The sequence below is a fragment of the Anas acuta genome, chromosome 7 (genome assembly GCF_963932015.1).
Source record: "Anas acuta chromosome 7, bAnaAcu1.1, whole genome shotgun sequence".
In the NCBI taxonomy this organism is placed as follows: domain Eukaryota; kingdom Metazoa; phylum Chordata; class Aves; order Anseriformes; family Anatidae; genus Anas; species Anas acuta.
In genome coordinates this window covers 10,312,352-10,338,771 of record NC_088985.1, presented here as the reverse complement: position 1 = coordinate 10,338,771, position 26,420 = coordinate 10,312,352, and the positions used below count along the sequence as shown (strand labels likewise).

The 26,420-nt window shown below is 40.3% G+C and overlaps 1 protein-coding gene across 3 annotated transcripts; it reads left to right on the top strand.

Annotated features, from left to right (window-relative positions):
- On the top strand, positions 1-24,813 carry MMRN2 (multimerin 2). Of its 3 annotated transcripts, XM_068689386.1 has the most exons (7): positions 2-585; positions 12,250-12,372; positions 13,429-13,535; positions 14,789-14,854; positions 16,157-16,330; positions 17,430-19,337; positions 21,069-24,813. In XM_068689386.1, exons 1-7 carry the CDS (start codon positions 302-304, stop codon positions 21,455-21,457), a joined length of 3,051 nt encoding a protein of 1,016 aa, XP_068545487.1. In that variant the 5' UTR covers positions 2-301; the 3' UTR covers positions 21,458-24,813. The 3 variants fall into 3 exon arrangements, with proteins under 3 accessions (XP_068545489.1, XP_068545487.1, XP_068545490.1); XM_068689388.1 differs by lacking the exon at positions 16,157-16,330 and having other exon boundaries at positions 1-585; XM_068689389.1 differs by lacking the exons at positions 2-585; positions 12,250-12,372 and having other exon boundaries at positions 13,455-13,535; positions 14,767-14,854.
- The last annotated feature ends 1,607 nt before the right edge of the window (positions 24,814-26,420 follow it).

Sequence of the window (26,420 nt, the reverse complement as noted above, 5' to 3'; positions counted from 1 at the left end):
AGTTCCTTGAATAAGTTATATTCCTACCACCTTTTTTTTTTTTTTTCTCCTTTCCTCTGTCAGAGGCATTTGAGCCCCACACAGGAACCAGGCTCACATTGTTCGATGGCCACAGACATTTCCACAGTAGCTGGGAGGGTCGAAAGCTTTTTCCGCTCTTTGTTACAAATCTTTTTTTTTTCCTTCCTTCTTCCAACTTTTCAGTTAAAGAATATTGCCAGGGCATTCCAGAACTAATTCAGGCTGCGCTTCAGAGACGAGAACAAGAGACAGGTGTAACCAGGTAGGAAAAAAGCCCACGATGCTACTGAAGCTTTTGCTCATCTATCATGCAGTAGGACTGGCAAAGCTGGCCAGGCACTCCGACCATCGTGGGCATCACGAGGGAACCGTGCACAGCTCAAAGCCACCAAATTACGAGACCTCTGCGTACCTTCAGAGGACTCCTCTCTCACGTGAGGAAGAAGGTTACTGGGAGGCAGACAGGCACAGGAAGGATGCACGAGACTACCCTTCAAGCATCATCTCCTCACATCAAGAAGAAAGAGAGGATTTTGAAGCTGCAAGCTCACAGTCCCCAAATGGGTAAGTACCCAAATATGCATGTTATACACGTAACGATAGTGGAACCATGTTCAATAAAGATATCCTGCTGATGAAAGACATTTTTTTGGTTAAAGTTTTTCTTTAGAACACAATAGATTTTAGGGAACTAAAAAGGTGGGAAAGAGAATGGCAGGATGTTAGCTAAGTAAAAATAGTGAGGAATAAATATAAAAGGAATAACAAATAAGCATGAAAATGACTACAGATTCAAGCATTCCTCCTCCTGAAAAACAAACAAACAAACACCATATTTTAACAATAGTGAAATGCTTCTCACTGTCATCATGGTCATCTTTAGCAGAAGCACAGCCAGTCTGAGTAGAAAGAGCATGCACTGCACTAGAAAGATTTCCAAACGCTGCGATGTTTGAGTTTTACAGAGCATGTAAGTAGGTCTCTGAATGTTTAAAATAGATGAAAACCAAGCAGGACAGTGTATGAATCTTTTATAGCACTGATGGAAGGCTACTGCAGAGCCTTGTTTGGGAGAGCTGAAAGAGCAGCACAGCGAGTGCTGTTCACAGCTCACTGCTTCAGGGTGCTCCGATATTTTTCTTCAAATGCTCTTGAGGCAAGGAAAAAAGGGAGCTGGTAAGAGACTATAAAACCTTGTTCATGGCATGTTTCACTTTTGTGAAAATGAAAGTATGCGGTCATGTTTCTAAATCATATCTACATGTAAAATTAAGGCCTCCGTCCTGCATAGTGTTTCCCTTCATAGTACATCCTCCCACAAATCTGTAGCTCAAACTATTAAGTCATTTTCCAAATCCTGCAAGTGTTGACTTGCAGTTTTCTGATGGATAGTGTTCAATAACGATACATACTGTTAATTCACTAACTCCTGACTAATGCTCTGTCAGAGCAAGGAAAGCAAAGCAGAACCAGCGCCCTGGCCCTCCGTGCATGCTGTGCTGCAAGGTGGCAGTCATTTGATTACTGGTTGAAGCGCTGAGGGCATTCTAAAAACTAGAAATAATACAAAAACTCAAAGGTGTAAAAAAGGTGTACGCATAGGTCAGCAAGACACTGTAATATAATATGCTAATAGGGATTTCTTCTTTTGCTATGTAACTTTGTTGAGCAGCAACTTGTGTAATGCTGTTCAGCACAAGCTATTACTCATCCTAATTTCCTCCCAAGAAGAGAAATACTTCCTCCTTTTATGGAGATAGTTGCATAATGAGTCAAATCACAATGTTCCCTCAATTATAAAGTAACGTTGATGACTACAGGCAATCAAAATCTAATCTGGCAGTAACTCTAAGGTATTTGTTCTTTTGCTGAAGAAATCACATTTATAGTGCACAAGTAAAGAAATGCAAGACTTTGAGAGGAACTGTGGCCAAAACTGAGTGGAAAGAGTGGCGATAATAAGGGATGGCACTGCTCTACCTGTACCTGCGCTCCAAATTCTTCAAGTCACTGCAAATGGCTGAAACAATGTACCTTCAGGCTCCTGAAGCCCTCAAGTCCATATCAGGTAGTTGTGGCCGGAGCAGCCTGCTATGCATGCACAAGAAGTTATCATGAGTTTGGTATTTCCTCCCTGCAAATGTGACACGTGTCCTGGAAAAACCATTGAGAAGCCAGAGAGAACTAGGAAAAAAAGCACCAGGAGTTAATGAGGAACTAAGAGACACAGGGAGACAAGCACACTCCATAGAACAGGCTGGGGTGGGGGAAACAAACCAGCAGGCTATGGCTATATAACTTTGCCTGTGACTTCTAACCTTTCTCACAAAAATGATATTTTTTGCCCAAACTCTTGCTGTTTCCCCAGTGTATCAAAAATAGCGGTTGTTACAAAATATCTTTACATCTTTTTAAAATAAATGTTAGAGTATGATTTTTCTTATTGTGGCTATTTGAATAATTGGAGATCATAATGACTAATGTGTCCACAGTAATTAGAGAGAATACCCTGTTTTCTGTTTCAGCATGTAAGGTGAAATGACTCATTAGATCTCATTCAAATGCTTGGATATGTGACTTCACTAATGAATTCTTCTCAGAATAATAATAATAAGGTCTTTAAAATCAGAAAATCGGTTAGAAGTCACTGGCCTCAGGTGACTGTTTTAATGAGAAATGTGTGAACAATAATCTTTTTGTTTCACCTGTTCTTTAGAGGAAGAACTAGGCAAGAGTTTAGTATCTCAGCTATTGCTTGTATCTGAGTGCACCAGAGAAGCTTTGCATGTTCAAAGTGGGCAAGTATTTATATGTGTTATTTACAAAATCAAAACCAGACAGTTTTCCGCAGGAAACCATCTTTTTCTTTTTTTTCTCTCATTTTTCCCCTCAGCTGTGCCTCATATGATCTGATCAGTTTGCCATTACTTACTTCCTCATGGAAGAGGTAAATGGATCCATGTGTACACACACTTCCATCAGAATTAAAAAGGGAAGTGAAAGCACAAGTATATGGGGAAATATGGAGCATATTAGCATCTGTTTTAGCTACGGAAGATTAAGAGTAAGAACAATAAAACCAAGTTCTGGATTTCATAAATACTCAATGCATAATACCCATAATACATGTGCACTCCTCATCTCCCATGTGAAACAGATGCTTAATGCTGAACTTCATAGGAATGCTCTGTCATCTCCAGTGACTTTCCTTTGTGTGGGTATGGACAGCTAAACTGAGCCTTGAAAACATTCTGGGGACATGTGGATGTTTTAAAAGTGATCCAGAAAATATGAAACAAGAGCTTACAAGTTTGCCTCACTTCATCACCTACTGTAATACTTACCACTAGGTGTAACCAGTTCAACTACTGTCTGATCAAGTCATATTGAAAGGCATAATACATCAAGGAGATAATACATCACAGTTGTTATTCCTGAAAATTGCTATGTAAATGACACCTGATAGCTTGTGAAAGCTCATCATAAACTGACAAGCCACCTTGGAGATTTTTGTCTCTTCAGAACCACTTCCATCAGATAGCTGATGACAGGTAGCCAGAGCCTGAGCTGATGAATGTGATGAACCAGCCTTTGAAACAAAAAGGTCCCTGGCCAAGGGAAGAACACATTTTATCTGTACCCTTGCCATCAACCCACCTCTATTTGTCTAAGATCCACGGAAGAACCTATACTGTAATTACATTCAGAAGGGTTTCTTTCCCCTTCCTCCAAACAGGTTGTTTCTTGAACCAAACAATGCAGCACAGCTCCATTACCAAAGCACTGTAGCGGAAGGCTCTTATATTTTCTCAGCATTGAGAAGAATTACAGCTGGCTGGCTTTAATCCAATCCGTGTGCCCGCAGCCCCAAGAACAGTCAGGTTGACAACTCGGATTTCATGCACTTAGTGTTCATATTTCATTTAAAAACATAAATGAAGCATCTAAAAGGTGCAATTCCATCACATGCTAGCTTGGACAGCACAGCCTGAAGTCCTCTGTGTCCTCAGGTGGCCTGATCTGTCTGTCAAGTAACACTGTAAATGAGACCACTTAAGTGTTCCAGGTTAAAAATAAACTTAGGAAAAAGCAGAAGCTTTTTTTAACCTTCCCCCTCAGTAACCACGCTGACAGAGTTGGTCCCAGATGGATGGCTCACGCTGTAAGGAAGAAATGGACTGTGGTGATGAGATGGGAATGAGCAGAGGAACTAAAGCTGGATTCCCTGTCTATAACTGAGTCTCTCAGAACTTCTTCTCTCTTTCCTCAAGTGGAGTCACTGCGAAGTAGCCCCTGCCCAGATTTACTGTATCTCCAAGTTGGGCAGGTCGTTTAGTTCTCCTTTCCCTTTATTTCACAAACACATGCTCTGTCTCCCATCTATTGCAATTTTTCTTACAATTAAAATATTTACCAAAAAAAATAAATCCCTAATTATAACTAGAAAAGGCAGAAATCTGCAGAATAAGTAAATCCTTGACTGTATTAACATATGTCAAGGTTTGTATATGCAGTTCTGTCAAGTCACCCTTTGATTAGAGTGCGGCTTCCTGATGTCAGGCAGGAGCATTGTTATCTCAGTGAAACACACGCCTCTCCCTTCAGCTCTGCTCTGAGACAGCCACAAAGCAGGCGTCTTCTTGTGATTAGCCAGGGTGTCAAAATATGGAACAACTATCCTCTGAAGCGTAAAGAAGCAGAGAAAACCCAAATCTCTCTTATTCTAGAGAAAGTCTAGAATGCTCATCCTTAATAGCTTGTTTTCTTTGTCTGCTTTTACAGGAAAACATCCATTAATTTAATTAAGACCAGTTTAATACTGACTCATGTATTTCTTCCAAATTAGACAGGGGCTTTCTTAGGAAGCTGATGGGATACTGAAATTTCCCACCAAAGTGGAATAGAACATATGCTTAAAATAAAACAGGCCTTGGAAGAAATGCAGCTAAATGTGATCCTCAGCCCCTGACATCCTGCACACGAGTTGAATGGGCATTGAGTGCTCAACAATACCTTGTGCAGTGCCAAGTTCATTAACAGGAGCAATGGATTTCCTATCAAAATTAGGCACTTGGCTCCTTTCAGGACTTTTGGAAATTCTCTGATAAAGCTTCTGCCTCAGACCGTGACTGCTGGCCAAGAACACCGCTTGCTATTTGACTCCAGCTCTCCTGAGCAGCACGTGGAGTGGCTCCCCACTAGTGTACTTGATGCGAATGACCAGTTCCTGAAGAAACACTGCTTCATTGCATGTGACACAGTAGTTACCAGACCCTTGTCGTCTTACTTCCTTTGTTACACAGCTCATTAGCACAAGCTTCGAGCAATTCAGCAGACAGCAAGGGGTCTCCTGTTAGTACAGTGACAGACTCCCCATCAGCACTGCCAGCAGGTGGATCCCATCCTGCCCTACTTCTGGGGCCAATACCCCTGAAACAAGTCGCCAGTGGCCAGCCCTGAACAAACTGAAGCTTTCGCCAAGGCCAGCCAAAAGACGACCAGGACAAACCTTGGTGCACACTGTCCTCACCCTGAGCGCACGCAGTTTGGCAAACTTGCCTTCCTCTGCATTTTGACTCCCTGGCACCAGCACAGCCATGCTGGGAAGTGGCCACTGGCTGTGACACTAGCTCAAGGCAAAGTCTGACAAAGAAGTGAGAGTGCTATATTAGCGGTGAACTTTCATCTGCAGAAATCAAAAGATGAAATCCAAGTGTAGGCTGCCCTCAGAGCAGGCCACAGAACTTGTATTGTTGCAAGGATAATATACATGAGGTAATGGCTGCGGACATTTTGTGAAGAGAGAAAAGCCTCCTGCATTTATTTCTCTGAAGTAGCTTGTACAGCAGTTGGGCTTGCCTCAAAAGCAGTTGCAGCCAAGTCTGCTTTCTCTTGAACACCTGCTTACAGCGAGGCTCCAAGCTGAGGACAGGATTTACTCAGAAAGCCTTAATTGCACTAAGTTTTTAGGACATTCTGCAAGCCAAGTGACAACTAACAACATACTAACAGGCACTACTGCTGGAATAAAAGTGTCATTTAACCAGCTTTGGGCACTGGAAGACTTGCAGCACTGCAGGGAAATACAAATACTTGACACTACCACTGCCACTCTTTCAGCCTAGCTTTAGGTAAACTGCTAATAAGTCAGTCTACCTTAATTAACCCTAAAGGAAAACTGGAGTAGTCCATGGGATGAGGTACAGGAAAATCCCAGATTCCTGCCCAAGAGGGAGCTCTACCCATTAGCAAGGAAAGACAGAGATGCAGGAGATGCAGTAGTTTCTGCTGCCTGACTGTAATACACGCTGCTGGCTGCTCAGAGCAGAATTCACTGATGTGCTGACAAGCAAGCAGTAATCACATGCCAGCTGCTAATTAAAAGCAGGGCCACACCTTGTTCCCTCTGAGAGCCAGTACCTTTTTCAAGTACTTAATCCCTTTGGCATTCCACAATGAATAAAGATACGTCCTCCTCAAAACTGACACACATGGCCCTGGCTTACACTAAATTAAATGTAATGCTCGATCTCTGTTTTATTGAATGCTTTTTCTTGGTGAGAATTTTGCACTGCAAGGAAAATAGCACACAGGTTGTTCTGCAGCTAAAACCTCAATCTTTTTTTCCACTTCAATTGATAAATGTCAGGAGTTCACATAACTTAGTGGAAAATCACTAGAAATTTGAACAGAGCAGTCCTCTATTGTCATCTAGTAGCACATTTTAGCAGCAATAATTGCATATCTTTGCACTGCACAGCAAACGAAAGTGCCAGGGGCCTGAAAAGTTTTGCACTCTGTCAGTGATAGACACAAATGGCTGGGCAGGAGTTTTCAAAGTAATTACAGCAACTGGCTTCCTTGAGATAGAAACATGAGGAAACTGATGTGAAGGACAACTCAATTGTACGAGTACAGACAAAGGAATAATAAAACTTATGGAAAAACAATGTCCTGAAGCTTTTGAGGCAAAAATTCCACTGACTTAGCAAGTGTCTACAGCAACACATTACAGTGCCAATCAGGAGAACAAGAAAAATAAAACATGTAAGTGCATAACTGAGCTAGGAGGGCATTATTCACATCCACCATCACACTGCTATTGGCAGTGTAGTGCTGTATGAAAAAAGAGCCAACCTTACATTAATTTTAGCATGGTGTTACTGATAGCAGACTAGGCACCTTGCTTTATCTCCTACCTTTTGAAGAGTTGTTCTATTTGCTATAATAGCAGGATGTCTGACCAAATCCTAAAAGCAGAGACAGAACTGCCTGTATTTTGCTATGTTTCAGTAGAAGCAGGGATAGGATCCCATATAAGAAAAAAACAATAATTCTAAGTTCAATTTTTAAGACTTCAAAGGTTAAAATAAAAGGAGCTTAAACTAACCTAAATCTGCTGAATCTTATTTAAATACAGGTTGTCTTGTAGCCAAATTTATTTAACCTCACAGAAAACAATACACTTCACTCAAAATAAAGCAGAAATAGATGCATGTTAAGACTCTATTCAATACGGAGATTAGAAGAAAGACTAAAAACAAAAACAAAACAAACACCTAGTCTAGTAAAGAAAACTATTCAGATGCTTTTTTCCGGGTTTAAAAGAAGATCAATTTACTTGGATTGTAAAACAGGAAAAGCAACTGAACAAATGTGTAGCCCTGGTTTGCTAGGGTTCACTAAGGCGTTGCTCCGACTTGCAGTTCTGTTATAAACTTTTACCAATCCCTACCCTGAGGAGAAAGCTCTTCTGCTCTCCTCACCCAGCAGCTTCATTCTACTCCCCTCTCCTTGGTAGCAGAGGCTTAAATCAAAAGGAAACCCTATTAAAGGGAACAAAAGCAGAGGGTGTTAAGTTGGTTATATATTCAGCGAGTGAAGCTACACAATCACAAAGATGAAAAAATGCAGGAGCAGAACACAAAGCTTCTGTGTCCCAGAAACAAGCTGAATAAAGAAAGTCCTATGTGTGAAAGGGCAGTTCTTTGAGACTTCATAGCCCACTGGTGTCAGCAGCAGAATTCCCGCTCGCCTCACTGAACTTTAAATCAAGCCTTTTCAAGTCTTTAAATTGTTCCACTAACAATAAAGAATGACACATTTCCCTCAAGTTTAATAGAGTCAAGAAGTATTTTTAGTAGTAGATAGCGAAGTTCCCTTAAAGGAAGCATTTGACAAGATGTGCAAAAAATACTGCAATAGAAATTTCACCTTTTGGCACACATATCTATATTGCAGCTCACTACAGATGGGAAAAATACGCTTTATGTACTTGATGGAAGAATAAATGTTTGTTAACTTCAAACTCAAAACCACCAGAACTTTTTGTGGTTAAAACCCAAACTTGATATTATACAGCTACTCAGCTCCATGAGTAAGCTTTTAATATTAAGGAGAACTAGTGAGAGGATAAAAAAAAAAAAAACAAAAACCACCACCACCACCAACAAACAGAAATAAAGAAACATGACCATCATTAAAAACAGTTTTTACTGAAAGTCTGTCAAATTCTCTGTTGTTCATACTAGTCCTGCATAATGCATAAGTGTCCAAAGCAAGCATCAGGTTGGGATCAACCATTGATTCAACTCCTGATAGCTCACAACGCCTTACTGTTGGTGGGAAACTAGAAGTACACACACAAGACACATGCGGCACATCAGTGGGCTTAGAAGAGAGTCCTAATATTTTCTATTAAATTTAGATGTGCAACATAGCAAAACACTCATTCTTGCGTCACACGCGTGCTCATGCATGTAAACATTTGGTTTAGATTTGTACGGCTTACATGACTCAAAGGACTTGTTTGGGAGCTGCGTATGGTGGGAAAAGCAAATCAGCACAGATTATGATTCATGGGGCGTGCATTGTTTTCATCAAGGAAAAGCAAAACATGAAAGCAAAAGAATCCTATCTGAAAAGGAGGTTTCCACATTGAACACAGGTCCTGCCGGGATCTGGCAGGTATCCCACCAGGCAGGTCTGAGGTACTGCACCTCACACCAGTGCCAGCTTGGTCTAACAGCATGGCCAGGTCAAGTTATTTCCCCAGAGAAAAAAGGGCAGAGGGGATTTGAGCTGGAAAAGTCACTCCCAGCGATGGCTTGCCAGGCACGTGACAGAGGACTGCATAAATACAAGCACAAATCAGGTCTCTGTTTCTGGGTTATTAACTGTATGCTGCCACTGAAAAGCAATGCAGCCTTCTAAAACCTGGTGGACTTGCACGCACCTCGGAGCCAAGTGACAGCCAAAGCATGTACATTGGCCTCCTGACATTAACTGTGCTGCCTGGTCACACAGGCAGAGCACTGGATTATTCAAGAGTAATAATTTAATAAAAACTTGAGGATTTGACCTCTGGTTCAGTCCTAGGGAGCAGAAGCTCCCTAGGGGCAGAGCTCCCACAGAAAATAGACACAAAAACTCATCCAGCCATTCACTTAAAACTACAGCTCACCAAAACAGCTCTTTCGGCTTGGAATCAGAAGAAAAGCTATAGCACATTGCTTCCATGCTCAGCTTTCACACCTGCCTCTCAGAAAGGAACAGTTTTATCTGCAGGGTGCTCACTGATGTCTCAGTCACACTGCCCCCTGAGGAGCTAGGGAGCAGAGAAGGCCTGGGAGAAAAATGTGCCCACTTTGCCCAGGCTTTCTGCTTTCCCCCTCCATGCTTCCAGCTTCTTCCCCTTCTCCAGGCTGCCCTGCTTCTCCCTCGGCTGCTGTGGCCACAGCTTCTGCTTTCGTGCTCGACCTGGTTCCCCATTGTTTCTGCAACTCAGTTGGAGAGGCAAACTTTTTCCATATATGCTGATTATCAGAGATTTGGTTCCTGTGTTCCCATTTAAAAATATACTGCCTAAAGTTCAGTTGTTTTTTATGAGGCACAGCTCTCCCCCACACAATGCTCTGCTCCGTTTTAACACAAACCCATGGAGTACAAAAACCTCCCAATCTTTCCAAATATCCCAAGGGATATGACCAGTATTATAAAAGGCCTGAATCTGCTTTTATTTTGAGAATCTAGAGAATATTTCTTATGGGAAAATAGTTTAACAGCATGCACAATGGCATATAATATGATTTGTAATTTCCCTTCAGGCTTCATCTAAGCAGATACACTGCATGTACTGACACCTGCAAGCCGTAAGTTCACAGCAATGGCTACGGCTATGCTTGCAGGCAGGGAAAGGTAGAACTGTTACTGAACTGTAGACTGTAGAACTGTAGACTGTTAGAGATGGCAGACAAAGGAAAAAAAATCATAATGTGAAAATAGCACCTGTTTAAACACCAGATTTAGTCCTGTGCATTCAAACTTTCCAGCAACAAATTTCTGACTATGAGATTGCCAGCGGCAGCATCAGGAAAAACAAGGTTACAAAACCCAACCAAACAAAAGAGACAACCATAATGAACAAATCTTGCCATACACCTGTCACTTGGGCATCCAACAGCAGAGCAGCTCAGTTTTTGAGATTTCAGTGGTCTTCAACCAGGACAGCTAATTTCATGGCCATCAGAAGGGTGGTTCTTCTGCGGGTGCCTTACCAAAAGGAGTTATGAAGACCTCAGACAGCTTTTGCAGCCAATCTCATGCCAGACTTTCCTTCTGGAATATACAAAGTGGAGCTGTGTGTCTCTGTTCGGACTCCTGGCAGCCCTGAGGGACTGCAGGTCCTGCCGCAGAGGGGGAGCTGTGTTCTTGCAGGCCACACGGGCTGTGTGAAGCCGCGGCCGCACAGCCTCACGCAGAGGCCGAGCTGGCAGAGCTGGTGCCCCGCAGTAAGCGCATCAGCTCTCTGTGGTAACAGGCTGCCAGCCCCACAGCAGCCTGCTTCCACCTGCCTCTATTGAGAGGCTCTGGAAAGTTAAGCTGAATTATCTTCAGCCATGACGGCGGTATATAATTTTCACTTATTTCTCCCCACTGCTCAAGCTCACCTCTTCCTAAAGGAAGAGGATTAGCACATTTTAACATCATGCTGCTGAATGTTATGCTGCGACTTCCTTATGGCCCTGTACATACAGCTCCAGAGATCCCCGTGCTCCCCTGCAGCGGCTAGGACCGCGGAGCCACACCACCAGAAACCCCTGTGGGACACCAGGCCCATGCCTGTCCTTAAGGTGGGTAGTGTGTAAAATGCAGCTGCTGGTTCAGTGACCCTCTCTCAAGATTTTATAAGCAGAGATAAACAGTGAGGCAGCAGGGACAGCTGGTCTCTGTACAGCTTCTTGGTCCCAACAAAGCTGTCACAGCCCTCTTCTACGCATCGCTACCCATGGAGCGCACCAGGGCACCTTGGTGTTTAACTGGTGAACTTCTGTAAACACGTCATCTGAAATAAGGCATTCAATACATGTACAGACTTCCAACAATAGCTGCAATTACGAATTAATCAGATGCTATTCATCGTATATTTTTCCATTTCCCCCTAGAGTTATTACTTCTCACATCCTGTCATTAGTGAACTTGGTTTTTAACCATCAAATTTCAACCAACAATACACTTCATCTTGACTTCTAACTCCTGAAAATAAAGATGCTCATCTGCACTCTGAAATCAACAGATATCTACACAGCTCTGTTTTGGAACACTGACTGAGGTAGTTATTAGTGAAACTCACTTGTCCTTGACAAAAGCACAAAAGCCAAGAAAATAACCTTCATTTCCCCAATATTATTTTTCTGTAGGGCATGGCAAGAGGTTATTTCAAAGTTAGCCTAATTAATAAAATCTGATCAGTTACTAGATCGTCTTGAAGCAGCAATGCTTCGGAAGACACCGATTATTAATGGAATTTCTGTAGGATTAAGTTTCCAGAAGTAGTCAGCCCAGACACGATGAGTCAGACACGAAGCATCTGAACTGGCAACACGCCGACCCAGGCAATTTGACATTTAAAGTGACATTAACCTGCAGGTTATCGTGGGCTGGAAGTGCCTCCTGCTAAATGAAAGGCCTGGAAATGGAACTAATGCATCAAAGTTCAGACAATCAGCCCTTCTGAAACAAACTCTGATAAGCATCCTGAATGAAAACAAAGGAACTGGGAGTTGAGGGAGAAGCTAGCAAGCATTTTCCACTTCCATCATGATGAGGAAAATCTCTCCAGCTGGAGGAAAAAAAAAAAGGTGGTCCCTCTGCATCTCACACTGTTACAAATAGACTTTAAAAGACCTTTTTCAAATTCTTTTCCTGACTTTTTTTTCCCCCCATCAGGAACTGGTGTTCCTTCACGCAGTCCCGCCTAGTAACATACACAGAAGCCTGCATGAAAGAGAAGTACATTGTCAACTCCCAGCAGCCCTGTGCCAACGGAGCTCCAGACTGCCAGAAGATCATGTAAGTACCCCATACAAAGCCACTGGAGGCAACAGAATCTTCTGTGAAGTATCTAAATGATACTTTCAAAATTATTTAATGGCATGTTTAAAAAAGAACTAAAGTACCAACCACACACACACAAGTAACTTCAAAAACAAAAAGAAAAAATAAAATAAAAACAACTGCTGCCTGTGGCCATCAGTGAGACTGTTCACAGTTACAGACATGCAATTGCCCAAGTGCTCACTCTTCAAGACTGGCTGCCCAAAGGGCACTGGTGGAAGCCAGCAATGTCCCTGAAGGCACCATACTTGATACATTTTTATAGTTGTAAGACATTGATTCTAAATTCACTTCTTAAATGAAGCAATATTTAATACCCATTTAATAAATATTTTCACATTTATGTTGTTCATTGATTTGTGAAATAGAAGTGCTGTTGCTATTTGTTACTACAATTCATTTTTCTCTGAAACAAAAACAGTTTTACGATCACTTCTAGTGGCAATTTTAACAAATTTATCTCTTTCTTGGTGCCAATGCCATCCTGCAATGGTTGCTTAAAAACAGAGCTTTCTCTACAACTCATCAGCACATGGCAAATGTTAAAGCTCAGTCCAAGCTCAAGTGCAAAGGACTAAAACAATAAATATACAAGTTGCATTTCTGATAGTTACAGAAATTTGCCAGCTGTAACACCCCTCTCTAAGACTCCTGTCATACTAGTGCCAATATTTTGGAAAAAGTCTCTGCTGGACAACAGCAGGGGTGTGAAGTAGACTGCTGCAGCCCTGCTAACTGAATACTATTTATATTCCACCAGCATGTATGAATCTCCATATACCTCCTGCTGGAAGCAGCAGTCCTGAAAAGCAATCTTATGTGGGGGAAAAAAATGCTGTCAATTACTGCTTAAATGTTCCTGAGCAATAATGATAGAATTTATGACAAACTTCTTAACCACTTTCTGTATTAGTCATCTAGGACACACTTGGCACCAGACTACAGTTAGTCAGTGAATTTCCATCAGATGACAGCAGCTTGGACTCTAATGCCTGGACCCTTATTCTTTAGGTACAGGACAGCCCTGAAGCCCATCTATCAAGTCAAACAGAAGGTTTTGAAATCTTTGCAGTGGAAGTGCTGCCCTGGATTTACTGGCAAGGACTGTGAACAACGCGGTAAGGAAAGCCAGAGAGCAAGCATGAGAATTCAGACTAAATGATATTCACTGTGGCAAGAAATAGCAGTTTGCCTATTTGTTTTTCCTGTTTGAGGATTGATGCCTTATATTCTTTGGTCTGCTATGCAGTGATTTGGGGCAAGCAATAGGTGTAATTAGCTGCAAATAAGGCTAATATAGCATCAGCTACTTTTCTCTAATTTTCACGGATTGAGAAAGGTATTCATTTAGCCAGGGCAGGAGGGGGGCGGCCAGATGTACAGCTCCACCTAGGAACATCTAATTCCCAGTAGAAACTGATGAAATTAGGTAGCAACACAAGCTTATGGCCTGTCTGAAAGTTAGTTTACAGGAAAAAGTAATTTGGTAGGGAAATGGCCTTGTATCTAGTTTCAGACAAACCGTGAACTACCACAGCTCCCAACACTACATAATGGTGCCTGCAGCTGCTAAGTAAAAGAGAAGGGAGGACAGTGTGGTTTTAAGACTGGACTGCTTCATGAAACTAGCAAGATTTAGCAGATAATACTTCATTTGAAAGTGGAAGAATAAAAGCTGAAAAAAGGTAATTCCCCATAGTAATTAAGACAATCAAGAGTCAAACATTAAGGTGAAAATCTTTGTCCAATTCACCTACCCAAACAGACTCTGCTGATAAAATTGGAGTTTCTGTTTACATCTCTGTGGGTTTAGCTTTTCTCTGCAGATACCTTTTCTTCATAGATTTATCTCTAAGGTGATGCATGTGCCTGGCTTTCATTTGTAATGTTAGCAGGATGTTACCAAATGCAGTGCATCTTGTCCAGCCCCTCCCTCTCTTACACTCACTGACCAAAACCAGCTGCTTCCTTATCTCCTCATTTGTAGAGCATCACCTGCTGTAGCTGGTGCACCACCAGAACATTCAGGTAACTGGCGTAGCAAAGCGGAATCTGCGGAGCTTTTGATAGGACTCTCCAGAAAACAAGCATCTATTTGTAACAGACACATTTCTTATCAGTAACACAGCATGAATTAAAAAAACACACCCCCTACCACACAGCATTAGCATTTACACATGCTGCACGTCAGTGCAGTGCCACAGGCGAGGTTCTCCTGACATGATATTGCTTGCCCTAGGAAACCTGCAGTGCAGAAGCCTGTCTCTACATCTGTCACATTACACATGAAATTGCCCTGTCTTGCCTTGCTGAGCTGTATTGGTTTCTGTATCTGAAATGTTTTCACAGATGTATCACATGTCAATTGCAGATCCCAATTTCATTCCAGTGCCAGGAAATGAAACTGAAGGATGGGAAGAGGAGTTCTCAAACCATAGTATGTTCTTGAACTTATTTTACTTGCCTTTCCCTTACCTCTCAGTCACTGCCCCAAAAGACACATTTTTAGCTGCTATTTTAACATGATAAGCTATAAATGCTATCTGTAGTGAAACCATTATTTGGGAACGCTTTTACTCAATGACATTTCATTAGTGGCACTAATGAGGGCTTTTGCTATAACATTGCATGAATGCTCTTGACAAAACAGCCAAAAGTTTAAAAATTAGCTGCTGGCTGGTCAGTCATTACTGACACCTAGTGAGTGGTGGTGTGTTAAACCTTAACACTACCTACTGGTAGAGTTAAACCTTTCATTAGTACGGATGTTTAACTCCTTGTTCTGCTCAGTGGATTCACAGGAAAGCACACCATGCTCAGAAGATTTACCAGAAAAAATATCTATTCAAAATGCCACTTCAGAGCAACTACCCAGTAGCTTTGAGAATATTGTTATGAAATACCACAGAACCGTACCTCAGGCACTCTACCCTGCCAGTCTAATATTCAGGAAGGACCTTTCCTTACCCTCTGGGAAAAGGTGGGGCCTGTAGTGCTATTAAATAACTTCTAGCAACTGGGTTTAGGGTAGCATTACAGCCCTGAAAGAGAGAGTCTTCTTCAATTTATACTCTCAGCACTGAGTGAATAAGCAAGCAGTTGCTCTAGAGGATTCAAGATTCTAAAACATTAGATTGAAAAGTCAAAGGTAACCCTGGAGGGCAAGAGGCCCCGAGGATGGCGCAGTTAGCGGATACCAGTTTCTGCATACACTTTGAATTCTACAGCTCAAATTAGCAGGTATTTATTTAGAGTAACATCAGTTAAAGGGCCACTCAGCGAGAGTCAGCTGTGACACGTAAACCCTATGCTCCTGAATTCTTCTTGAAACACCTTTATTTTTCCTTCATCCTGTCCTTTTATTCTGGTTTGTTAAACTTTTCAATCCTTTCATTCAATTGGATTGAAAGCAGTCATTATTCCATAATATTTTTATGGCACGGGGAGGTTTTACATGAATATTTTACTGCCATGATGGCAAACGTGGCTGAAGGTCTTTTGTTAATATTTAAATACATATTAAGTTTCCATCACTGTTGGGGAAAAAAAAACAACAAACAAACAACAAAACCCTTTGCAAAGAAACTGACTTAAGCTGCTATAAATCAATAACCCCCTAAATGTCAGTGCAAGATTTCCAGAGCAAGAAGTACAGTGGTGTTCTCAGAGCTTGCAGGTCTTGTAGGAATACGTGCTGTACTCCATTGCATGACACTTTCTTTTTGAATCTTGTGATTAGTGTCAACATCAGTGGATTCAACAGAACTGTTGGAAGTCATTCAAAATCAGGAGGCATTACTGGATGATCTTCAAAGTGATATTCATCAAGCAGTCAGCAACTTAGGTGATTTACAGAGAATATTTGAAAACAACGGTACAAGCATGGTGTTAGAAGTGAACCAGAGCAATGCAGGTGAGAGGTCTGACGAATTATCAGCCTGCCAGCAGGCCCTATAAAACCACACAGATCAGAAGGAAAACCTGGAAACAAGAATACACTGATATCCCTTGGTCTGCAGGTAGCTTCCAAAGAGAGCAGAAAGTGGGTGAAATTCCAGTACAAATTAACAAACCAAATCCAAGCAAAACTTGAAATGGGAGATGAGATGAAAGGCATCTCATCGCTTTGTACTTTCCTGAAATTTCAGAATCTGCCTTAACCACATAATAAAGAGGTTGCTTGTACTAATTTGTTAGCTTACTATTCTGCTTCTCTGGCTGCTTCTTTCCTGCGGGGATGCAGTGTTAGGTTTGGGTTTTGTTCTTTTTTCATACTCATGCTAGATATTATGATGTGCTGAATCTCAGACTGGTGTATGTAAAAAAAAATAATTTGCCCCTTTATTTAAAACATTATTCCTGCTGTATATTGCAGTGAAAAAACAACAACATTTGACCTACTAATGTGAGCCACTGGCTTACAGAAACATTTTCTAATGTACAGACTATTGTCTTCACTGAACTTCAAGTCACTCGGTTTGAACCCTAAAGTTAAAAATCAAGCCTTAGTATAATGCATATGTAGTACAGATAACTCACAGAATTTTCAAGTTATTGAGTCCTGGCCTGGAATATTCAGATGCTAGGATACTGCCTAACTTTGTGAAGTAGAAGGTACATTGTAGAAAACATCAGAAAAAGAACAGCATGAAAAAGTCAAATAAGCACACCAAATGAGAATTATTGTGAAAATGGGCAGTTATGGCCACTAACAAAACTGTTCTCTAAGGGTTTAAAAATGCAGTATTTTTCTGACTTAAACGGGGCAGACAATATATATCTAAGTTACTGTCTGCAGACTTAAAGATACAGCATGCTTTGCACTAACTTGGATTTAAAAGTAGATTATTTTTGCAATTGTAAAAACTATTGCATATGCTCAGATTTTGGGGAGTAAGATGTCAGTTACTGTGGAAAAATAGATACTCAAGTTATCCTGGCCAGATTAAGATGCTTTCTTAAAGCAGAATTTAAATTTAATTAATTACTTTTTAATCTTTCTGTGTTAACAGATTTACAGGAAAGGCTTCTGCAGCAAGTTTTGTTTCCCCATGTGGAGAATTTTCTTAGGAAACATTTTAACCCAATGTGGGCGAGCTTCAACAGAAGCTTACAGAACCTCTCCAACATAGTGAGAAACCTGTCCCACGATGTGGAAGTCAACAAGAAAAGCATAGAAAGATTTCAAGAGAGCACTGTACCTAAGAGGGAATTCCAAGAGCTAGGAACTAAGTTTGAATCTAAAGTCCAGGAAAATGTGGTGAAAGCTGATCACATGAGAAGGGATATAGAAAATCAATTGCAAATGCAGCAGGCTAGTATTCACTATAACCTCACCATGATCAAGGCTGATACTGACACAAAGCTCAAGAAGTACCACAAGATCCAGCAATCGCATTTCTTAGCTTTGAACAACAGCTTAACAAACATGAAACACGAGCAAAACAAACTTGAAAATAAATTTGAGACTTTGAAAAAAAATTTATCAGAACTCTCCTCACATCATAGTCCCAAAGATGAAACCACCCAGTTAGCCATCAGACAAATAAATGACATGCTGTCAGGGCATGGAAAACAGCTTAAAGAACTTTACATGGAGTCAGATGTGGCCTTTCAGAATATAGCAGTTTTAGAGAGATGGTTTAAGGAGTTAAAAAAAAATATCTCAAAGTATAGGCCTGAAGATCTAACAATAACTTTAATGGAGAAATCACTTCTTATTGAAGAAAACAAAGCAGCAGTGGAAAAGCAGATATCAGAGCTAAACTATACTCTCTCAAATCTTCGGGAAAATTATTCAGATCTGTTGAGGTACATGGAGGAATGTAATTGCCAGAAGATATCTTCAGACACTGATATACTCGAGGAAGATTTCAAGAATATCACTTACTCAATTGAAGGCACGCAATCAAACCTAAAGGATATGAAGCAGTTAGAATCTGTTTTCAAAGATCTCTTGAGGAACGAAATTGAAAAGCTCTCCTCAACTTTTCCATCTATCCATCAGTCCCTTAGCTTCCATCAAGAAGAAAACAGACAGCTTCAGTCACAAGTTACATCTTTGTCAGGAGACATAGGCCTCTTGAAGAAGAAAGATGAAGAAATTCATAGACACATCAGGTATCTCAACAGTTCTTTTGGTTCTCTTTTAGAAGATGCCATGCGGCACAAAATAGCCCTGGAGGCTTTATTGGGAGAAGAGTTTATGGAATTCTTGTTTGAAGAGGATCCTACTACCCCAGTAACATCAGTGCTTCAGCTGCAAGAATCTCTCAGAGAGATCTCAGATAAACTCCAAGAACAAAACATGACCTTAGAATCTCTTGTAAAGAGATTTCATCTCTTGGAGAGAGGTCAACGGAGTACTCATGATGCTCGTGTATCTTCAAAGCATTCCAAACAGGAAACTCAGACACCCTCTGCACTAGATGACGTTAGTCAGCGCAGCAATGTAGAGCACATGGAACCTAATTATGAGGCTTCCAAAGATGACTCCTTGGATAGCTCAGCATATAGTGACATCATGACTCTGAAGAATGACATCAAACATCTGAGCCTCGCAATCAAGAGGCATGAAGCCAGAAATGACATGAATATCTGCTGCAATCATACAATAACAAATGTAGTGGAGCCACTGAACTTTTCTGTGGAAGTTCTCTCAGGAGATTTAGCAACCATCAAAGAGAAGCTGGAGGAACATCTGCTGATTTTCAAAAAGCTATTTGGAAGCAATGAAGAATTAGTTGCCTCCAATATAAGCCTGGATGTTGCAAAGATTCAGTCAATGCTGACCAAAAAAGTGAGAAGGCAACAGAAAGGTCAAGACAAGCAAAGAGACAAAAAGAAGCCTGAGAAGCACAGAGAAAATACACAGATAGTAAGTGGAAGAAATACAGTGCAGACAGAACTTCTGGAAAAAGGTAGGTTCTTTTTGTTTTACTTGCTGACGTGCAGGTCTAGCTTCATTTTGGGCCCTGCTACAGGTCCTGCTCCTCCCTCTCAAAGCATATGAATTGTGACCTGCCAGATATCTTATGGAATGTTGAAGGAGACGTTTTGACACAATTTACATCATGCCCCTCCATCTCAACACTTTGAGTGAGAACCAAGTCGATGCACTGGTGCACTTTGTTCAAAGCTGATAAAATGACACCCATTACAGCTGCTAGGGAATTGGCCTTGAATTAATTGAACTTCAGATATTTAGAACACAAATTCTGTCTTTAGGTGCTCATGCTGATGCAGTAACAGTTTTCAAAGCTGATAGGGAGTGCTGGGCTTCCTTCTTTTGCTTCTTGTTCCTCTGTTACTTGAACCTGGAAGGAATGTACTCAAAGCAACAAATCCTAGCTCATCTGGACTGATGCATTAAATTCACTATAATAACTTGTGCAAGTAGAACATGGAGGATTGACCAGAGAAACTCTCTCTCAGCGCTAAGCTTCAGAGACAAGTTTTCCAGCTTATATGTAACAGTAACTTTAATGGAGAAATCACTGAGGCCTGTTTTTGCTGTGACATCTGCCTAAGTCACTACAACTACTTGTTTCTTCAGCTACATCAACCTACATTTGTTTCCTCAGCTATTTCTGAACTTTTTTTTTTTAACTGTAGTTAAGCTTCTATTGACTTTACGTCTTTCCCAAGAATAAGATGTCTCATGTGCCAGCAAAACAGAAGTATTTTCTAAAACATGTTTATCTTTCTCTTGAGAACCCTAATTTAATGATTTTACTTGAAAAGAAGAAGGGAACATTCTTTTAATAGAAAACTAAGAGTCTACTCATGTCACAGGATCTCAATGAAAGAGGCTTTTCTTTGATTAAGGAATTTTCCTTTGTGCTTGATTGCTTCTCCAAAAAGGATAATTGCAAGAAGACATTCCACAAATTTGAAAACATACTGCAACATACAAACTACTCCTGAAAATATGTGCAGACAGATCTCCCGACCAAATTTTCAGTCCTAGAAGTTCAATTGTATGTAGCATTTCTTTACAATAAAAATAGTGTTGGGAATAAATAATTATTAAACTGTTTCCATTTAGATAACAACCAGGAGGCTGAAGCAATGGGAATGCTCCTGCCTTTTGCACCCCTGTCATTGCAGCTGAGGAGGGCAGGCTCCTGGAGGGCTGCAGTGCAGTATTTTCTCACAGGAAGCAACGCCCCCAGTCTCAAAGCAAGCCTGGAAAGCAACCTGTTATCTTTCAGTGTAGAGTAAACCATGGCATTTTATAGCCCTGTGTGGCTCACAGGTGCATGTCTTTACAAGCTCTCTACTTCTGCTAACAGTCTCAGGCATGACTTAAAGAAGAGCTTTCATGTCCAAACGCTTTTCAGATATTTTCAGTTCTTTTTTTCCAACGATGTGAACTGGTCTAGTTTTACCTCTTCCTGACCTCTCACTTTTTATAATGTTAATCTTATAATAGCTGCAAGAACAAGTACCACTGCTACGTTTAAAAAGAGGAAATGTGTTTTGGATCACAGACAATGTTTCTAAAGGACTAGATCTAGAATTATTGATGAAAAAAAGCTGTTTCATGGCTTGGGCTCCTGTATAGATAAAATAGTAAGTAATAGCTGGAGAGAGATTGCTCATTGCTAAAAATTCTAGTCTCTCATTGCTAAAATTCTGTTCTTTTTCAGACTCATCGGTGGCATTCCATGTAGGATTCTCAGACCAGAAGGATAAAGAAAGAACTCTGAGACTTAATGAAACATACCTCAATTACGGACAGAGCTATTTCCCTGAACACGGCTACTTTAAAGCACCACACAAAGGTGTCTACTTCTTTGTCATCTCTGTGGAGTTTAGCTCAGGACCGGCACTAGGACAACTCTCTTTTAGCCGTGGGTACAAAAGAACTCTCTCAAGTAGTCAAAGGAAAACACCAACTGGAAATACTATGACTACTTTTGCTATGGCAGAAATGGAGAAAGGGGAGAAAGTATGGTTTGAATTGCTGCAGGGCTCTGTGGTAAAACGGAGTCCACCCGGGACAACAATGGGTGGATTCCTACTATTTAAAACTTGAACAGTGACATTTTGTTTTACTGGTATCTTTTCCATACATGCAATGGATCAATTCACTATTGCTTCATCTGTGATGTATTCAATCCTACTGCATGTGTTTAAACATAGCACTACTCTAGATTTGTCTTCAAGCTTCTTTTCTGGAAGTGTTTGGCTTTGATTAGTTGCTTATAAGCAGCAATGGATTTCCTTTCAAGTGATAACCCAATGGTTTGGACTCCAAACGTTATCAGGACACACATTCCCAAATCCTTCCACCGTGAGAATTATACCTAATTAGAAAAAAATGCTTTGTGGGACTTTCTTAATTTACATCACAACTTGTTTCTCTTTCCCCCTTTCTCACAAGCACCTGGAGTACTGCAGTCAGCTCTGGGGCCTCCAACTATGAATGTGGATCTGTTGGAATGACTCCAGAGGAGGGCAGCGAGGAGGGTCAGAGAGCTGGAGAACCTCTCCTATGAAGACAAGCTGAGATGAGGATGTTTAGTCTAGAGAACAGAAGAATCCAGAGAGACCTTATAGCACCCTTCCAGTACCTAAAGAGGGCCTACAGCAAAGCTGGGGAGGGATGTTTGTCAGGGAGTGAGGTGATAAGACAAGGGGTAATGGCTTTAAACTAAAAGAGGAAAAATTTAGATTAGACATTGGAAAAAAGATTATTTATTCAGAGGGTGGTGAGGCATTGGCACAGCCTGCCCAGAGAAGCTGTAGATTCCCTATCCCTGTAACTGTTTAAGACCAGGCTGAATGGGGCTTTGAGCAACGTCGTCTGGTGGAGGTGTCGCTGCCCATAGCAGGGGGCTGGAAGTAGATGAGCTTTAAGGTCCCTTCCAACCCCAGGCATTCTATGACTCTGCAAAAACAGCACCCTCCTTATGGCAAATATCCTCATCGTCAAGGAAAAACAAATAAGAGAAATGAAGAAGAATGATACTTTAACACTTAAATGTAGCTGCTCAAAACCAAGAAACCAGGACAATTTTACCTTTCTGTTCTGTGTGGTCCATAGGCAGTCACACACTGTTTTATTACAAACTTCTGCAGTTCACTAAAATTCAACATTTCTGTCCATACATACCATGAACACTCGTACAGATCTATCAAACCCAGTAAGGTGCACCCTGTAACACCTATTGCTAAGTAAGGATCTTAGAAGCAGCCTAGTTTTTTTCCTTGTAGGTCTGTGCTGTATTTCAACTACACTGTAAAATTTAATAGTAATATAATATTGTCCAGATGTTTCTCTAATATATCCTAACATCAGGAAAACGTCGATAATATTCAAAAATATTGTTGAAACTGCTCCTTATTTCTACAGTTATTCCTGAAGAATGTTGGGAATATAGCACAGACAGTCCAAAATGTAATTAGTAGTTTAAAACCAAGCAAGCAAGCAACAGCAAATAGACATGCTCACTGGTCTACTGCCACTGTTGAATATAAAATAAATTTATAGTTAGAGTAAACCAAAGAGCAGAATTTCTGAACTGTCGACGTTAAAGTTTCCAAAAACCTCAAAATGAGTATGTCTTGTCATGTCCTAAATTTTTCTTCTGTCAAAGGAAATATCTCCCAAGGCTTTCATTTTAAAGTTATATTATTCCTGGTTTACCATATTTTTTACCTTACAAAACAATATATTAAAAATGTTAGATTTGCCAAAATGAAATATATCTAAAAATTCCCAATAGTTTTGACGAAATAGATAAATTCCAATCGTGTACTTTAGGACTTTTTAAGATAGCATTTTCTAACAATTACTAGAAAAATGCTCTTGAGTTTCTCTCCCCACCGATCTGCATTCTGAGCAACATTAAACTACAGGATAATTAATTAAAAACACTGATACCAATAAACACTGCATCTAAGACAAAAGTTTGACAAGCATCTTTTGAATTAAAATTACAACTTAGCTACAACTTGCTAGGTAGATTGTTACTCTCCTTCCAGAAAAAGGCAACAAACAAGTAAAAAGGTACTGCTTCATGTTATGGATCTGAAAATTGGTATGATTAAATCCCTTCCAGAGATCCAAAAACAGAGGACCACAAATGAAGATGTTCATAACTCTGGAAAGAGAAAATGCCATTTCTGACCTGATTAGCAGCCCCACATACTCCTAGCCAGTGCTCCCCTTCGTGTGAGACTAACTGGACAAGTCTCTCCATCTACCCGGCATGGAGCCAGGCCTGCACTGCTCTGCAGTAGGCAACACAGAGCGCCCACAAGCTCAGCGTCATCTTCTGCCCCTCACATGGCTCAAGTATCTGAGGGAAAGAAGAGAAGAAAAATGTGAAGAGGTGAAATGTCAAAAAGGAAGAAAACGATCAACCTATAAGCCTGGGTTCTTTTAGTAAAAAGTCATTGTACTGAGGTGACCCAGCCATTTTGACCAGCAGTCCTCCAACTACGGACTTCTTTGCTGGCAGCATCCTGCAGTGTTAAGTGTACTGCCCAGGTCAGGAGAGAATAACGAACACTTCATTTCTGGTGCACTAACTCTGCACCTCATTTCTGGCACATTAACTCTGCAGCTACTGGTCAAATGCCAAAATTAATCACACTGAGGGGATATACATATATATATATATATGTATGTATGTATGTATTTAAATAAACATGCTTGGTTTTTAAAGCTTTGACAGAAAACTTCAAGTGGAATGAAAACCACACAGCTGCTTGGAAAGGGACAAGGTAGGTAGTAGTTATAGCAGGGAACAGAGAAAGGTCTATATGTCATCTCTGATCCTAGCAGTTATCCAGGCAGGACTTTTAAAGGTTTGTTATCTTCGTGCTTACCAGAGTTTATTTTTGTTGAAGAATAAGCCAGACAAGTTCAGAGATCACCAACTCGTGTGAACACAACTTTAATATAAAGATGATTTCATGTTTGTATTCTTCAAATACATGCTTAAGTTAACCACCTGAATACACAAAGAAGAGATACTTGACTGGAAAACTCTTGTATTTGCATTATGAATCAAAAATTTAAGGAATATAATGGTTTAAAACATTCTATCCACTGCATAAACCAGGAAGTTTTTATTTATTATTTTTTAATATACCCACCCACCACTATCATCAACCTGAGACTCGTATTTAAAAATATTTTCCAACTTCTTGGAGTACTTCCCCCAAATCCTCTAACTGCCAGAAAACCTTGCTGTTAGTTCCAGATTCTCGATTTCCAAATGAAACCACTAAGCTTTATAAAAATATATTTTAAGAAAGTGCCTTACATATTTCAATGTCTTTGTGGAACTTTTGTCAGTGAAACTTTTACTGCTTTATGAATGTCAGTATCTTATAGTGCTTTGCATTTTAAAATTAAAGTCTCTTCATGTGTTTTTTTTTCCTTCTGCATTACTAAGATGATCTCCTTACTTCACTCACAATTCAAGTATCCGCTGTGTATCAAAAAGTTTACTTTCTATATACCTATCAATGCCTGTATTCTCTGGTCAGATTCACCTGAACCCATTTCACATATCCGCATCATGCCAGCCTCTGAAATCCACATTGGTCACCCCTCATGAGCCAGTTTCATAAGGTGATCCACCTATAATTAACAGTCCTCTCATGAATCCAAGTCACACCTGGTATTGAAAGACAACATTAACATCAGAGAGATGGACTGAAATGGTGTTTTGGGGTGCTGTGATGATAAAGCTAGAGAAAGGATTAATGAAATTTATGGAATTGAACCCAATTCTTAATGTAAACAGTTGCAAATTGCAGATGCTTCTGCAATTTGAAGTTTGTCATTTTCAGTTACCTAAGCACATTTTTTTTTCAGAAAGATTTTCACATCTTTAGGATATGGCACCATCCTGTGGCCGTTTCAAGGAGCTACATTAGATTGCCTGGTCAAAACAAAGACTAGTGCAAAAGTTTTAGTTACCCACATTCCTAAATTATGTCCTCCTATAATATGATTTAAAAACCAGATTTTCATCCCAACCACAATCAGTGCTATCTGTGAAGATACTCTACAAACTATAGCCGCAGTGGTGAGAGAAAGTTTCCTCTTTCAAGATACTAACTGTAAAGAGGGCAAATCTTTGTGCTCTGTAAATTTCTGCAATAATATGTTGAGGGGAAAAAAAACCATAAAAACTAAATACAATACTTTCTAGAACACTAATGCACAAATATATTACTTGAAGTTACGGAAAAATGTTAAAATTTTTATAATATACTGGTAGCTGTTTATGTGGTGTTCAGAGATGAAACATTTCCAGCTACTGTAAAAAGCTAAGTCTAAAGAAAAGATTATGCCTGATACCAACATACCTGTACACAGACGAAAACGGGAAGAAATTGATTTTATTTTTCCTCCTTGCAAACTAGACCTGAACTCTATATGCAGTTTAGTAGCTGGTGCATTACTGCAATGAGAAAACACATTCACAGATTTTATAGAACTGTGTACTCACAAACAAGTTATCCCCTTCATTGGTCTTCATTTAGTTGAACCATAAAGCAGAATGAACCTAAGGTATACAGAAACAACTACATAACTGCGTAACCAACAGCACATATTAGCTCAAATCTCATTATCTGGATAAAACTACACAAAAAGAATGTGTTTTCCTTCTGTGAAAAACATCCCCTCATCCCTTTATTTTTCCCTTTTTACTTGGTGAGCTCGACTGGCTGAGGTGAATTTTTATAGATAAAAGCAGCATGTAGTCAACTTGCACATGTTCAAAAAGAGAAATATTCAACTTACACTTGTTTCTGGCTTTGCTATAAGCCAAGTATAAAAATCAGACTAGGGAAGCTTCGGTTTTACCACTGTGCTCAACTTTAGGCCAAGGAATACAGACTTAAAGCACTAAGCAATTCTGAACCCCACTGCATAGTCAAAGTTACCAAGAACTGTGGGAAAAACACACATACGAAGTATTAAGAAGTTGGGAGTATATAGTTAGGGTATTATGACTTCCAAGCCATGATAT